Source organism: Saccopteryx bilineata, chromosome 9, assembly GCF_036850765.1.
Source record: "Saccopteryx bilineata isolate mSacBil1 chromosome 9, mSacBil1_pri_phased_curated, whole genome shotgun sequence".
NCBI lineage: Eukaryota > Metazoa > Chordata > Mammalia > Chiroptera > Emballonuridae > Saccopteryx > Saccopteryx bilineata.
Window position 1 is genome coordinate 54,640,393 of NC_089498.1, and position 16,490 is coordinate 54,656,882.

The following is a 16,490-nucleotide window of genomic DNA, read 5'->3' on the forward strand; positions in this document are numbered from 1 at the left end:
ATGCAAGTACATGTTAGTAAAACAAACTAAAAACAGTCAAAATAACAAACAAAAAAACATTTTCTAGTACATTTAAATTAACAACATTCTTCCAAGGAATATTTTATTCCTCAATATCCTGACATGTCATAACATACATGATAGTGTAACAATATTTATGAAACATATAAGATGATATTTTAATATTGTATTACAATTTCAAAGATATCTTTATTTTGAAATAATAACACTACATTCAAGGAAGTGAATTGACATGAAATTATAAGTGAATTAATGCCTTTCCACAAGTCAATGTGTAACCTCTATTGATTATTATTCCCTGTTATCTTTTTTATAACCAGAGTTACATAATCAATTTTTAGTAATTCTGCCACTGAGACCTTAGTAGTCTCAGACATGATTCTTAAAAATCTTGTGTATTATCTGCTCTACTTATATTTTGGACTATTTTGAAACTATAAAAAGGACTTAAAAACATATAATCACAATTCATATATATGTTACATCTACATATTTATAGAAAACATTAATAAAAATATTCATATTTACTTTTTTTTTCAGTTTCACTATGAACCTTAAGATTCTTTATGGCTCAAAATATGCAAAGCTAATAAAACCGTGACTCATCAATCCCTGTTATTTCTTAAAACTTTGTCTTACTTTCCAAAGATTTGAAGGAAGAAAAAAAACTTAATTTTTGGACAAATAAATTCAAGTTGGACCTCTTCTTGCATTTGCCTTTTGGCAGGGCTGCTCTTGAAGCAACTCAGAAGAGCCGGCTTCTGCTGTGACAACTTCTCTTCTCATGCCTGATGCTTATTCTCCATTTCTTATGCTGACCGCCATACATCTCTCTATGTTCTTAAGCCCTGTTCCTTATTTTGTTTAATTTCACCAATTCTGACTCAAAATCAGCAAGAATTTACCATATAGTAAAATTCTTGCCAGTTAGTAAAAAGGGCCTTGACTTTTTATTTTGTTAATTTAGATCTTTAAATAACCTCATAATGAATATATATATATTTTTTTAAATAGAGAGCCTGACCTGGAAAAAGAGATGTTTCAGAAGAGGATAAATTCATCTTCAAACATTAATGACCATTTTGTAGATTTAGTCTGTGTGCTGGCAAATAGAAGATACAAAAAATAATGGATGACTTACAAGAAGGCTGGTTTTAAGTCAATATGAAGAGCTAAGAATTATTTGTCCAACCAAGGAATAGGCCATATTGTGAAACAGTTAATTAAATATTATTATAAATTTTGATATGTATGTTAGATATCCTCATTCAATGAGTTTATTTAAATTATAGATACATAGAAGTTATATATGATATTTTAGAAACCTTTTTCTCTTGGGGATTAGATATACTTGTTTACATTCTGCCCGCTAATGGCACATTCACTGTAGATAATTTTTTTAAAAAAGAATGTGATTAAATAATAAGAAAGTGGACAGATATACATTATTCAATATGTATATGTTTATACAACATGTTAAGCATTCCACTATCCCTATAGATGGCATCATCTAAGGAAAAATTTTCCTCCAAGCCCATCGCAACGAGCCCCAAATGAAGGAACAGGTCAAGGAAGTATTGATTGTTACCATATAGTTTTTATGTCACAGGTGATTGAATAAAATGGGGGCAATTTCAAGAGTCACACAGTATTTATACAGCCATTACATGGAACAATCAGAAATCAGACCCAGGGATGGTTAATTCAGAAGTACAAACTTGTAAGGACCACAACATGCTGTCTCACTCTTGGAAACAGTTCAGAGCATTTAAGAGGCTAACTGGCATTAAATATCTACCAGTAGAATTCTAGGTAGTGTTTTCCAAAGGTTTTAGACCCAGGAGTTCCCACCCTCCACCCAACGTCAGGTATACCTTGCTATCCTTTACAAAGTCCCTTAGAACAAAATTTTAACAAATTTTCTTCTGGAAAGAAAACTGAAATCTGAAAGTGCCTTCTTCATTTACTAAAACAATGATAAAGATCCATGATATGAGATTTCAGGGACATCCTAGAGCTGTGCTGTTTAACTATTGACATGTGGCTATTTGAATTAAAATTAAAAGAAAAACATTAAAATTATGTTTTAAGCCTCATTGCCTTTTATGTGCTCCATAGTCACACATGCTACAATATTGAGTGGTATAGCTACAGAAAATTTTCATCATCTCAAAATTTCTACTAGATGATGATGTTGGAGATGTAGAGGTTGCTGATCAGGACTTTCTGAATCATAAGCCGTGGTGGGATTCAGCTGTTTTACACTGGTTTGCACTGGTTTGGCAGAACCGGTATCTAATATTTTGTTGAATTCGGCAAACAGGTTGTTAAAATGACACTTGTAATCAGGGTTGTCTCGAAGGTGGGTTCCTGAGCAGCTGCCCAATGTGGAAATCACAAATTTACTTTCCTTAACATTCATCTGTGCAACAGCGTATTCTAAGTGCCCGTAGTAATGTTTATTCCATCCGGAGGTGAAAAAAAATTGCAAGTGAGGACAGCAATCAAGAAGCAATATAGAAATATCTTAAATAACAGTTTTATTTTTTGTCAGGTATTATTTAATATTTTTTTCATTAATATTTTAAAACTTTCTTATAACAATCTAGTTTTGTGTACCTCTTTTATTGTTCTTATTTAAGTATTAAATGCATGAAATAATAAACTACCTTTCAGTATATAATTAAAATGGTCATTAGGGCAGAGAACTAGCTGTTAAATTACTTGAATCCCACACTGGTTGCAAGTGACGGAAATCAGACTTACAGTATGTTTTAAAAAGTATACAATGTAAAATACTGTAGTGGTCACAGAATCAAAGGAAAATACTTAGGATTAGTATAGCTTCGGGTATGTCATATCCTAAAACAAACAAAAACCTAACAGGACTCTTCTCTGTATGTATGTCAGGCTTCATTCTCTCCCAGCTGATAATGGATTTTCTCCATAACATCAGCAAATTTGCCTACACTGGCTTCAGATACATTTACACTTCTTTATTGCATGATGCTACACTCTTCCAGACCTAATTTATTTTCTTTCATATCTTGGGAGGACTCTGAATGCCTCTATAGATTTTCTGTCCACTATTCACAGCAATGACTCTGGCTAAAGAGGTAAAATACCATGGCTCTACCCAGTCAGGACCATTTCCTACTCACGTGGTTAGTCAGTACCAGAAAAACAGAGGACAACAATGGATGGAGTGGAGGAGAGTTTAGCCAATGATGAAAGTGTAAGAGAGTCACTGGCACCTAAATTCTCTTTCTTAGTAACAAACCATCAGAAAAGTGTCACAGATCCCATTCCAGGGCTACCAGCATGATTTTTTGTACTCATTGTGTAATGCCATTACTTTTTTCTATTAGCAATTATATAAACTACTTTAACCCGAATTGATATATAATAGTGCCCTGATAATTTAGCAAATTACAAATGAAACATTTACTTTCTTCCTTATACTGAATATTTATAAACCGAGAAAGAAAAATGGCTGAAGTTAAACATACCTTTTAAATATTATACTCAACATACAGTTAATTACAACACTAAGACTCATTTATATTTTTTCAAGTAACCATGTTTCTGTAATATTTCCTATTGACATAAATATAATGAGATGTGATAACAAAATGAGCAAAATTGATATGTAACTTACATCTTCTATATCCTTGTCTAGAGCCACAATTCTTAGAGGGCTGGTCAAATTTAGACTGTCCGAAATAGTTGATCCCACTGGGGCAGATTCCAGGATATAGCCTTGATAACTGGACATTGTGAAATATGGGCTCTGATTGTTTTCATCCAATATTTCGATATGTAGGCTGGCAAATGCAGGAAGAGGGTGACCATTGTCTTGTTCAGCCTAGAAAAAATATTTTAAAAAAGTGTAAAAATTTTATGTCATGGGATCCTTCTAAGTATCACTTTTAATACTATCTATTAAAAACAAGAAATGTTTTAAAGTTAGAAGGGCTTAGAAAACATAAACAGGAAATGGCTTTATTAATTTTTTGTTTCCTGTCCTCAATATCAGTGTATGTTTAAAATATAATAATAACAATAATCAATGGAATAAATTATTGTATCTGTTATTACATATTATTAGAAGAGAACTGCTTAAATAGAGTTAGGCAGAAAATTGAGAAATAAAGATATTTCAGTGAATTTCTGATAAAATATTTAAATAAAAGACAAATTAATTATTTATATAAAATATTATACTTCCATTTCTTTTTATCTCACACTAATGATTAAATCTCCAAATAATTTTACATAAAATTAGTAGATTTAAGCCATATTTGAGTTATCAAAAGTATTACATAAGGAACAGAAATAATTTCAATGAAATATGTTTAGTATCTATAGACTTTAATTATATTTAACCAGAAACATGTTATTCAGCTAAAATTAATATTTATATATTAAATTATGTTTGTATACTTGTTTCATTCTGTTCAGTTTTTTTAAAAAAATAACAACAATTTATATTTTCAATAAATTTTTCTTAAGAAATCTCCCTATGGTCATGTTGTGAATGAGGAAACACCAACCTTTGATTTTCTGTTGTTTTTTAAAAAATATATCTTACTATATAGCAATCCAAAGTTTAATTTAAGGTAAGATCTCATCACAATTTACTTTAAACTTCAGAAAAAATAATTTAAATAATTCAATAGTGTAAGATTTACTAAAATAGATTCAAATTATTTGTCATAAATTTTTATTCATGTTCTTCCTATTGTTGCAATAGTTCTATTTTGAAATCAACTCAATGCAAAAGGTAAATACTTTATATTAAATTCTGAAATTTTATAAGTAACTCAGATAGATGTCTCTAGTTATTCAATCTAGAGGCAAGAAATAGTTCTCTAGAAGATAATTTTGCACTTTCTTCTCATTGTAATTTAGCATTTTCATTAATTAAGATGGTAAGTAACAAATCACAGTGATGTTTGCAAGTACTGGTGACTTTGCACCAAGGAAAATCACAACATATTATCACTTCATATTTTATTAATGTTGAAGATATTTTGGAATATTATTTATGCAAATTACTAATTTGAAATTATGGTGATTCATAAACCCACTGTAAAATAATTTATATAAAGCGTTAATTAAAAAACTAATGTTTGTATTTTCATAACGCTATTTCAGTATATTAGATTTACATTGTAAGGTATATACTATATTTATTTAAATTGCCAGCAGTAGTTTAGCACACAAAATGTTTACAAGCTCTGCAGTAAGAACAATTGTACTAAAATAATGTGTTGCCTTTTCTAGAATTATGCATTCTTCTTCACACGTAACCATATGTGCTCCTGACATCATTAGTACAAATAAGTTCTTTCCACATCCGGTGGTTGTGATTAACATGTGCTGAGCCATGGATGTTCTTTCAGAAGTCACTCTGTGACAAACAACAGGGTTCTGGACACAGATAACCAGGACAACAGGTAAAGTCTATGATTAGAAAACATGCCTGTTACAGTGAATGAAATTAATTGGTCCATATGAAGTTCTAACTAAGTGACTTTGATTTGATTAAAGTGGGACCAGTTCATACATGCAGGTCATTCTGAACAGGACTTTTTCTCTATCCCTTTATTTTGTATCTAGACTAAAAGCCATTTTCTCATATCCTGGACATACTAATAATGCTATAAAAAGGAATAAAATTTATAATTTGTCCCCTTCTCCCAATCAATACACAAACATAATTTATGAACAATGAGAAGAAAACAAAATATTTCATAACAACAAAAAAAAGATTATATTTTACATTCAGCTCCTATGTTGTTATTTTTTCTCAGCATCTATGTAGCCAGGAAAAACATATACTATTTGGATGATGAAAACAAAATGATCCAATGAAAAGAGAAATTAAAATCAAATAATATGTATGAATATAATCTAATTCCACTTAGTCTTTCATTACCCTAACATTACTTTGTTTTAATATGACTAATAGTTTTGATTTGCTACTATGTGGTTTGTCAGTCAGTCTTGTTTTAGGTGTTTCAGAGGTGGCAATCAGACATTTGCCTCCAAAGTTCTCATTCTTAATCCCTGTCTTCTATTGCTTCTCTAATGCAAAAACATAATTTTGTAATGATGGAAAAGCAGAAAAGTTAGTTGGTTTTTTTTTTTTTTTTTGTATTTTTCTGAAGATGAAAACGGGGAGAGACAGTCAGACAGACTCCCGCATGCACCCAACCGGGATCCACCCAGCTAACCCACCAGGGGCGACGCTCTGCCCACCAGGGGGTGATGCTCTGCCCCTAGAGTCACTCTAGCGCCTGGGGCAGAGGCCAAGGAGCCATCCCCCGCGCCCGGGCCATCTTTGCTCCAATGGAGCCTTGGCTGCGGGAGGGGAAGAGAGAGACATAGAGGAAGGAGGGGGTGGGGGTGGAGAAGCAAATGGGCGCTTCTCTTGTGTGCCCTGGCCGGGAATCGAACCCGGGTCCCCCGCACGCCAGGCCGACACTCTACCGCTGAGCCAACTGGCCAGGGCGCAGAAAAGTTAGTTTTATGTTCAATCTTATGTCACATGTAACTAACAGACAGACTAGGGCTCAGACACAGGTCTCCTGATTTACGAGAGGCTACACAGGACAATTCACCATACATTTCTCTGATTTAGAGAATGCAAATTAATATTCAAATATAAGGTGACGGGGGAGATATTAGTTGCAGGAAAAATATTAATAACATAGATACTACAGATTGAATTAGAGTTAAAATATGGTACTTAAAACAAATTCTTTTATTCTTTGCTTTTTAATGAGTCCATACATCAAATCTTTCATCTAATAAGAATTCTTAGAATTCTGAGTTAATTTCTTATACTATAATCATTAGTGTGAGAGATAAGTATAAAATATCAGGTCAGTGAAACAGACTGGTATTGTAAAAATAATGTCATTATATAACTGTAAAGCCGGTAGCCATGGCCACCATCACAGCTGCCTGGCCCATGCAGGTTTGCATTAGACTCAAACAGATGGTAATGAAACAATGGAGCCAAAAATTGGTGGGCCATCAGTTTTAATCCTAGCTTGCACCCAGCGGGCAAGAAATACACACAGTGTGAAGACACTTCCCTTTCCATTCAGGGCTCCCAAAGCCACTGACTTATCTGAGTTTCCTAGAATCAAAGGTTTCTACCTCACCAGCCTTATTCACCTCTGTTTCCCATCTCTTTCTCTCTGCACAAACTCTGCACAAACTGGCTTCTTCTTCAGCACTCCGCCATCTTGGCTGCTTCTCCTGGCCTCCTCCACATGGCCTCTCTCTGCTCTCCTCTCCTGGGCTTTTCCTAGAACGTAATCACTGTTCCCCAGAACAATGTGATCTTTCTTCCTTTTAAAACCTTTTGGCATGAAAGCCCTCCCCCAACACACATTAATATTAATATAATCACGCCCATTCCAAGCAAGGAGGACAAATAATATTATCACCTGGGCGATAGGCTTCCACGTGGGCAGCACCATCTTTAACAAAGTGAGCATAATATATTTTATCTGCCCAACAATAACATTATATCTATAAAAATCTGCAGTTACAAGTTAAACATTATGTATAAAATCTAGCTTTTGTTTGGAGAATTTCTGGGCATGAGTCCCATTTCCAATAATGAGACCAAAGTGAAACTAAAGCCAAACAAGAGGAGTTATAAAAAATATACTATTTAGTTAGTTTGAAGGGCAAAACATTGAAAAAGACAAACCACTCCATTTTCAATATTAAAACAAGCAAGTACTGATAATCTCTTAGCTCCTTGTACCAGACGACTGAGAATACAGAATAACATTTTTCCTGCTATCTAGTGGCAAGCAATTTAACAAATCCCACAATCTCTAATATGAAGTCTGTCAAGTAGATATAATAATTTAGGGGAAAAAGAAAATGAGGCAGATCAATACATTTACATAAATTCTAGGAAAAAAGAAAAACAACTTTTTCCCTAGAAAGTCAGGTATTATTTATTGTGCATCTATAGTGCTGTCTTTTTTTGTTTGTTTGTTTGTTTGTTTTTGTATTTTTCTGAAGCTGGAAACGGGGAGAGACAGTCAGACAGACTCCCGCATGCGCCCGACCGGGATCCACCCCGCACGCCCACCAGGGGGCAACGCTATGCCCCTCCAGGGCATCGCTCTTTTGTGACCAGAGCCACTCCAGCGCCTGGGGCAGAGGCCAAGGAGCCATCCCCAGCGCCCGGGCCATACTTGCTCCAGTGGAGCCTCGCTGCGGGAGGGGAAGAGAGAGACAGAGAGGAAGGAGAGGGGGAGGGGTGGAGAAGCAGATGGGCGCTTCCCCTGTGTGCCCTGGCTGGGAATCGAACCCGGGACCCCTGCACGCCAGGCCGACGCTCTACCACTGAGCCAACCGGCCAGGGCCAGTGCTGTCTTTTTAAATCTCACTCTGTCTATACTCACTCTTCACAATTTTATGTCAACTTTAGTCAGGCTTTTACCCTCACCCCTCAAATACAGCTATTCTTGTCCAAATCACCATTCTTATATTACACATGCAATATGTATATATTTCCATTCCTTATCTTATTTGGCCTACCTCTTACCTCCTGCATATAAAACTTTATTCACTAGCCTTTAATCATATTTTCTTTTGATTTTCTTCTGATATTACTACACATTGCTTCTCATTCTTGTGTGCTGGCTTCTACTTTTTCCCCCCAACTTCTTAAAACTGGAGTTGCCCGGAAGTCAGATTTTAGCTGTTTTCTCTTCTCATGGCCTTAAAACTGTTAGTAACATGACTCCCAATTTATATCTCCAGCCTGAATCTCACCTCTGAACTCCAGAGGAATTCTCTCCAACTGTGTACATTGCAACTCTGCTTGGGTATCTAATAAACATTTCAAATGTAACCTCTGTGAAAATAAAATTTTCACCTTCCCCATCGCAAACCTGCTCCACAAACAGTCTTTTCCACTTTATAGCAGCTCCGTTCTTCCACTTTCTTAAGCCAAGGACCTTGGAGTCACCTCTATTCCTTGCTTCTTTTCATACCTCACATCTGATCAATAATCATATTTTATTGACTATAACTTTAAGATATATGCAGGATCTAACTACTCACCTCTTCCACCCTTACTACCTTAATACCATCTACTATCATTTTCACCTGGATTATTTTAATTTATCCAAGAGATTCTACTACCTTTGCCAAATCCGTTTCCCTAATTGCAACCTACTGTTTTTGTTAAATAATAGCTGAATCATTTCACATTTTTTCATTAAAAAACCCTTAAGTAAGTTCCATTGGTTTTAGGCCCTGTGACTCTGACCTATTCTTTTCTCATATTACTCTTCTAACTCAATATGCTATGCCCTTTTCCTGGATACCACACCCCTTGCTATCCTCTTCTTTAGAAAAGCTGTCAACACACAAAGAACAAAATTTCTTTTTTTTTTGTTTTTGTTTTTTTTTAAAAACCATTTCTTCTTTTTTTTAATTTTATTTTAATTTTATTTATTCATTTTAGAAAGGAGAGAGAGAGGAAGAGAGATAGAGAGGAGAGAGATAGAAAGAGAAGGGGGGAGGAGCAGGAAGCATCAACTCCCATATGTGCCTTGACCAGGCAAGCCCAGGGTTTCAAACCGGCGACCTCAGCATTTCCAGGTCGACACTTTATCCACTGCGCCACCACAGGTCAGGCCAAAGAACAAAATTTCTTAAGGTTGCCTCTCCTAGCTTACAACAGGCTGCTTATTTGCCATGGGAGGCTGACTCTGAAATAGTAGCAGGTCTAGCTAGCTACCCAGAGTTCATGAAGATCCTTTAACTCTTTATTTCTAATTCAAAACTCAGCTCTCCAGTGGGCAATAAAGTGTTTGCTTCAGAGAATTTTACTGAATGGCTAAGTTTACACTTCCATTTTCTCTTTTTGATTATAAATTACTTTCACTTAACATTTTTCTTCATCGCTTTAGATTGTTACAGTATATTTAATTAAGCTTTCAATCCACTTATCTAGTATTCTGCTCTGACAGTATGATTTCAAAGAGCGAGGAATTCCAACATATTTGCCTTCGAATTCAAACGCGAAAGTTTGGACTTTTATTTGAAAGTAAATGTTGATAGAAGTCCAAACATTTCTTTGTACAAAGGCAATACATTGTTATTGAGGTTTTTCACTAGCAGAAAATACATGGTTTTGGAATACAGACATCCTAAATTATCTACAATTAAAAACAAAACAAAACAGAAGGAGTGCATAAAACTCTTAAGATTCTGATTTAAAACATAATTCTTTAATCCAATTATTTAAACTATTATAAAAGCAGACAAGAGTAATCTATACTGTTATAACCATATAAGCAGTAGTGACTAGAAGAGAGTGATAGGACATCAGTGATGCTTGTAGTATACATTTTCCTCTATATGAGTGCTTCATTTTGTGAAAATTTATCTAGATATACACTTTTCTGTATGTAATCACCATTTCAATAAAAATGTTATCAAAAATTGCTATATACTTGCACTCCTCCAAAATGTGCAGAAGACGTACCCCTCTTTCTACCACTACAGTCAGTTAGAAAACTATTTAGTTTATGCCACTAGTTTGCAATAAAATGATAAACTAATTATTGCCTCTCAAGTGCAAATGGTATAGTTTAATAAAGGCTGATCCAGGAAGTCACTTGAAAAACCAACACTATTGAGATCTTCAAGCATTACAGATATTTGCCTCTTCAAATATCGCTATTATTTAAAGGTAGACTCAAAAAGTAGACTCAGTCATTTGTATATTTCTCACCAGTATTTCTTAAATACTATGGTTTCTAAAGCGTTTCTTTGAGTCCGATACCTTAGTATCAATTGAGGTCATTGTTAAGGGGAATTCCTGGGGGCTCAATCAAGCTTTCTAATCGTTATTTATTTGTTTCCTTAATTATTAATTTTAGCCTGCCTTACCAGGTTCAGAAATGATCTTTTAACATACGATTAGCTCACACTTTAGTGCCCTGAAAATCACGTGAGCATCTTGATTCAGCAGGTGTAGCTTTACAATCTGTCTTTCAAAAATAAACAAGCATTTCACACAATTCTGATAGAACCAATCAATAGCCCTTTAGGAATCAATTGGGTTTGATTTTGGCTTCTTTCACATAGACTTGAAGGAAGCTGCTAAGCTAACAACAGCCTAGGATGAGCAGCTACGCCAGCTCCGCTCCAAAATTGAACGCAAATAATTGTTACTGCTTTTAACCTTTAGGCAAATTTTCAAAGTTTACTTGAAATTGAAAGATAGAAATAAAAGTGCAGGAACCTTAGCTATATAAAAGAGTTCTTGGTAAGATTCTGCTCAGTTCAATAAAGCCCTGCAAAGATTTTGAGGTCAAAGGTTGAATAACTGACATAGGTTACATTCCTTTTCTTTTCTTTTCTTTTTTTTTTAGCTTTTCTTTTTTTTTTTTTTTTTTTAATAAATTTTTATTAATGGTAATGGGATGACATTAATAAATCAGGGTACATATATTCAAAGAAAACATGTCTAGGTTATTTTGTCATCAAATTATGTTGCAAACCCCTCGCCCAAAGTCAGATTGTCCTCCGTCACCCTCTATCTAGTTCTCTGTGCCCCTCCCCCTCCCCCTAACTCTCTCCCTCCCTCCCTCCCATGTCCTCCCTCCCCCCCACCCTTGGTAACCACCACACTCTTGTCCATGTCTCTTAGTCTCATTTTTATGTTCCACCAATGTATGGAATCATGTAGTTCTTGTTTTTTTCTGATTTACTTATTTCACTCCTTATAATGTTATCAAGATCCCACCATTTTGCTGTAAATGATCTGATGTCATCATTTCTTATGGCTGAGTAGTATTCCATAGTGTATATGTGCCACATCTTCTTTATCCAGTCTTCTATTGAAGGGCTTTTTGGTTGTTTCCATGTCTTGGCCACTGTGAACAGTGCTGCAACGAACATGGGGCTACATGTGTCTTCACGTATCAATGTTTCTGAGGTTTTGGGGTATATACCCAGTAGAGGGATTGCTGGGTCATAAGGTAGTTCTATTTGCAGTTTTTTGAGGAACCACCATACTTTCCTCCATAATGGTTGTACTACTTTACAGTCCCACCAACAGTGAATGAGGGTTCCTTTTTCTCCACAGCCTCTCCAACATTTGCTATTACCCGTCTTGTTGATAATAGCTCATCTAACAGGAGTGAGGTGGTATCTCATTGTAGTTTTGATTTGCATTTCTCTAATAACTAATGAAGCTGAGCATCTTTTCATATATCTGTTGGCCATTTGTATCTCTTCCTGGGAGAAGTGTCTGTTCATGTCCTCTTCCCATTTTTTTATGGGATTGTTTGTTTGTTTGTTGTTGAGTTTTATGAGTTCTTTGTAAATTTTGGATATTAGGCCCTTATCTGAGCTGTCGTTTGAAAATATCAGTTCCCATATAGTTGGCTGTCTGTTTATTTTGATATCAGTTTCTCTTGCTGAGCAAAAACTTTTAATTCTGATGTAGTCCCATTCATTTATCTTTGCCTTCACTTCTCTTGCCATTGGAGTCAAGTTCATAAAATGTTCTTTAAAACCCAGGTCCATGATTTTAGTGCCTATGTCTTCTTCTATGTACTTTATTGTTTCAGGTCTTATATTTAGGTCTTTGATCCATTTTGAATTAATTTTAGTACACGGGGACAGGCTGTAGTCGAGTTTCATTCTTTTGCATGTGGCTTTCCAGTTTTCCCAACACCATTTGTTGAAGAGGCTTTCTTTTCTCCATTGTGTGTTGTTGGCCCCTTTATCAAAGATTATTTGACCATATATATGTGGTTTTATTTCTGGGCTTTCTATTCTGTTCCATTGGTCTGAGTGTCTATTTTTTTGCCAATACCATGCTGTTTTGATTATCGTGGCCCTATAATATAGTTTAAAGTCAGGTATTGTAATGCCCCCAGCTTCATTCTTTTTCCTTAGGATTGTTTTGGCTATTCGGGGTTTTTTATAGTTCCATATAAATCTGATGATTTTTTGTTCCATTTCTTTAAAAAATCTCATAGGGATTTTGATGGGAATTGCATTAAATTTGTATATTGCTTTGGGTAATATGGCCATTTTGATTATATTTATTCTTCCTATCCAAGAACAAGGAATATTTTTCCATCTCATTGTATCTTTTTCGATTTCCCTTAACAATGCTTTGTAATTTTCATTATATAGGTCCTTTATGTTCTTTGTTATGTTTATTCCTAGGTATTTTATTTTTTTTGTTGCAATCGTGAAGGGGATTATTTTTTTGAGTTCGTTTTCTAATATTTCATTGTTGACATATAGAAGGCTATGGACTTTTGTATGTTAATTTTGTATCCTGCGACCTTACTGTATTGGTTTATTGTTTCTAATAATCTTTTTGTGGAGTCCTTCAGGTTTTCGATGTATAGGATCATATCATCAGCAAAAAGTGATAGCTTTACTTCTTCTTTTCCGATATGGATGCCTTTTATTTCTTTGTCTTGTCTGATTGCTCTGGCCAGAACTTCTAGCACCACGTTGAATAAGAGTGGAGAGAGTGGACAACCCTGTCTTGTTCCTGATTTAAGGTAGAAAGTCCTCAGTTTTATGCCGTTTAATAGGATGTTGGCTGATGGTTTATCATATATGGCCTTTATCATGTTGAGATATTTTCCTTCTATACCCATTTTGTTGAGAGTCTTAAACATAAAGTTGTGTTGTATTTTACCAAAAGCCTTTTCTGCATCTATTGATAAGATCATGTGGTTTTTGTTCTTTGTTTTGTTGATATGGTGTATTACGTTAACCGTTTTGCATATGTTGAACCATCCTTGAGATTCTGGGATGAATCCCACTTGATCATGATGTATTATTTTTTTAATATGTTGTTGTATTCGGTTTGCCAGTATTTTGTTTAGTATTTTAGCATCTGTATTCATTAGAGATATTGGTCTGTAGTTTTCTTTCTTTGTGCCATCCTTGCCAGGTTTTGGTATGAGGGTTATGTTGGCCTCATAAAATGTGTTTGGAAGTATTGCTTCTTCTTCAATTTTTTGGAAGGCTTTGAGTAGAATAGGAACCAAGTCTTCTTTGAATGTTTGATAGAATTCACTAGTATAACCGTCTGGGCCTGGACTTTTATTTTTGGGGAGATTTTTAATAGTTTTTTCTATTTCCTCCCTGCTGATTGGTCTGTTTAGGCTTTCTGCTTCTTCATGACTCAGTCTAGGAAGGTTGTATTGTTCTAGGAATTTATCCATTTCTTCTAGATTGTTGTATTTGGTGGCATATAATTTTTCATAGTATTCTACAATAATTCTTTGTATATCTATGATGTCTGTGGTGATCTCTCCTCTTTCATTTTGGATTTTATTTATTTGAGTCCTGTGTCTTTTTTCCTTGGTGAGTCTTGCCAAGGGTTTGTCAATTTTGTTGATCTTTTCAAAGAACCAGCTCCTTGTTTTATTGATTTTTTCTATAGTTTTTCTGTTCTCTATTTCATTTATTTCTGCTCTGATTTTTATTATCTCCTTTCTTCGGCTGGTTTTGGGTTGTCTTTGTTCTTCTTTTTCTAGTTCCTTAAGGTGTGAAGTTAAGTGGTTTACTTCGGCTCTCTCTTGTTTGTTCATATAGGCCTGAAGTGATATGAACTTTCCTCTTATTACTGCTTTTGCTGCATCCCAGAGATTCTGATATGTCGTATTTTCATTTTCATTTGTCTGTATATATCTTTTGATTTCTGCGCTTATTTCTTCTTTGACCCATTCATTTTTTAGAAGTATGTTGTTTAGTTTCCACATTTTTGTGGGTTTTCCCCCTCTTTTTTGCAGTTGAATTCTAGTTTCAAGGCTTTATGATCAGAAAATATGCTTGGTACAATTTCAATTTTTCTAAATTTGCTGATATTGTCTTTGTGGCCCAACATATGGTCAATTCTTGAGAATGTTCCATGTACACTAGAGAAAAATGTATACTCTGTCGCTTTGGGATGAAGTGTCCTGTAGATGTCTATCATATCCAGGTGTTCTACTATTTCGTTTAAGGCCACTATATCTTTATTGATTCTCTGTTTGGATGACCGATCTAGAGCCGTCAGCGGTGTATTGAGGTCTCCAAGTATGATTGTATTTTTGTTAGTTTCTGTTTTAAGGTCAATAAGTAGCTGTCTTATATATTTTGGTGCTCCTTGGTTTGGTGCATATATATTAAGGATTGTTATGTCTTCTTGATTCAACTTCCCCTTAATCATTATGAAAGGACCATTTTTGTCTCTGAGTACCTTTTCTGTCTTGTAGTCAGCATTATTAGATATGAGTATTGCTACGCCTGCTTTTTTTTGGGTGTTGTTTGCTTGGAGTATTGTTTTCCAGCCTTTCACTTTGAATTTGTTTTTATCCTTGTTGCTTAGATGTGTTTCTTGTAGGCAGCATATAGTTGGATTTTCTTTTTTAATCCATTCTGCTACTCTGTGTCTTTTTATTGGTAAGTTTAATCCATTTACATTTAGTGTAATTATTGACACTTGTGGGTTCCCTACTGCCATTTTATAAATTGCTTTCTGTTAGTTTTGTATCTAGTTTGATTCTTCTCTTTTGTTTTTCTATCATTTGTTTTTGTTTGTTTGTGTTCCATACTTCTTTCCTCTGTTGCTACCTTTTTTAAATCAAGTGTTTTTGTGGTGGTTTTTTCAAGGGTGGTTACCATTAAGTAATGAAAAGGGTACCTACCATATTCATTGTAGTACCCTATCTTATAAGTATTTCTGCACTTCATCATCCTTTGCTACTGTTAATCTCCATCCTCTCCCCCCTTTTTTTCCTTTGTTGTCACAGTTTAAGTTTGGTTTTATTGTGTTCTTGGTGGAGCTGTTACTTGTGGTGTTGTTTTCTTTTGTTCTTTGAATCTGGTTGGAAAACCCCCCTTAGTATTTCCTGGAGTGGGGGCTTTCTGTTGATAAATTCTCTCATCTTTTCTGTATTTGTGAATGTTTTTATATCTCCTTCATACTTGAAGGATAGCTTTGATGGGTATAGTATTCTTGGCTGAAAGTTCCTCTCTTTCAGGGCTTTAAATATTGGGGTCCACTCTCTTCTAGCTTGTAGAGTTTCTGCTGAGAAATCTGATGATAATCTAATAGGCCTTCCTTTATATGTTGTACTCTTCTTTTCCCTGGCTGCCTTGAGAATTTTTTCTTTGTCATTGGTTTGTGTCATCTTTATTATGATGTGCCTTGGAGTGGGTTTGTTGGGGTTAAGAAAACTTGGTGTTCTGTTTGCTTCTTGAATTTGAGGCTTTAGTTCCTTCCACAGGCTTGGGAAGTTCTCCTCTATTATTTGTTTGAGTATATTCTCCATTCCATTTTCTTTCTCTTCTCCCTCTGATATACCTATTATTCTTATGTTATTCTTTCTGATGGAGTCAGGCAATTCCTGTAGGGCTTTCTCGTTTTTTATTATTTTTGAGTCTCTTTC

At 34.8% G+C, this 16,490-nt stretch overlaps 1 protein-coding gene across 1 annotated transcript in view; it reads right to left on the bottom strand.

Moving 5' to 3' along the window:
• PCDH15 (protocadherin related 15) overlaps positions 1-16,490 on the bottom strand; it is a 1,080,236-nt gene that overhangs the window by 398,327 nt on the left and 665,419 nt on the right. Inside the window, exon 11 of the mRNA XM_066242956.1 lies at positions 3,680-3,886. Coding sequence (XP_066099053.1) covers positions 3,680-3,886 — 207 coding nt within the window. The remainder of the gene's footprint in view (positions 1-3,679; positions 3,887-16,490) is intronic.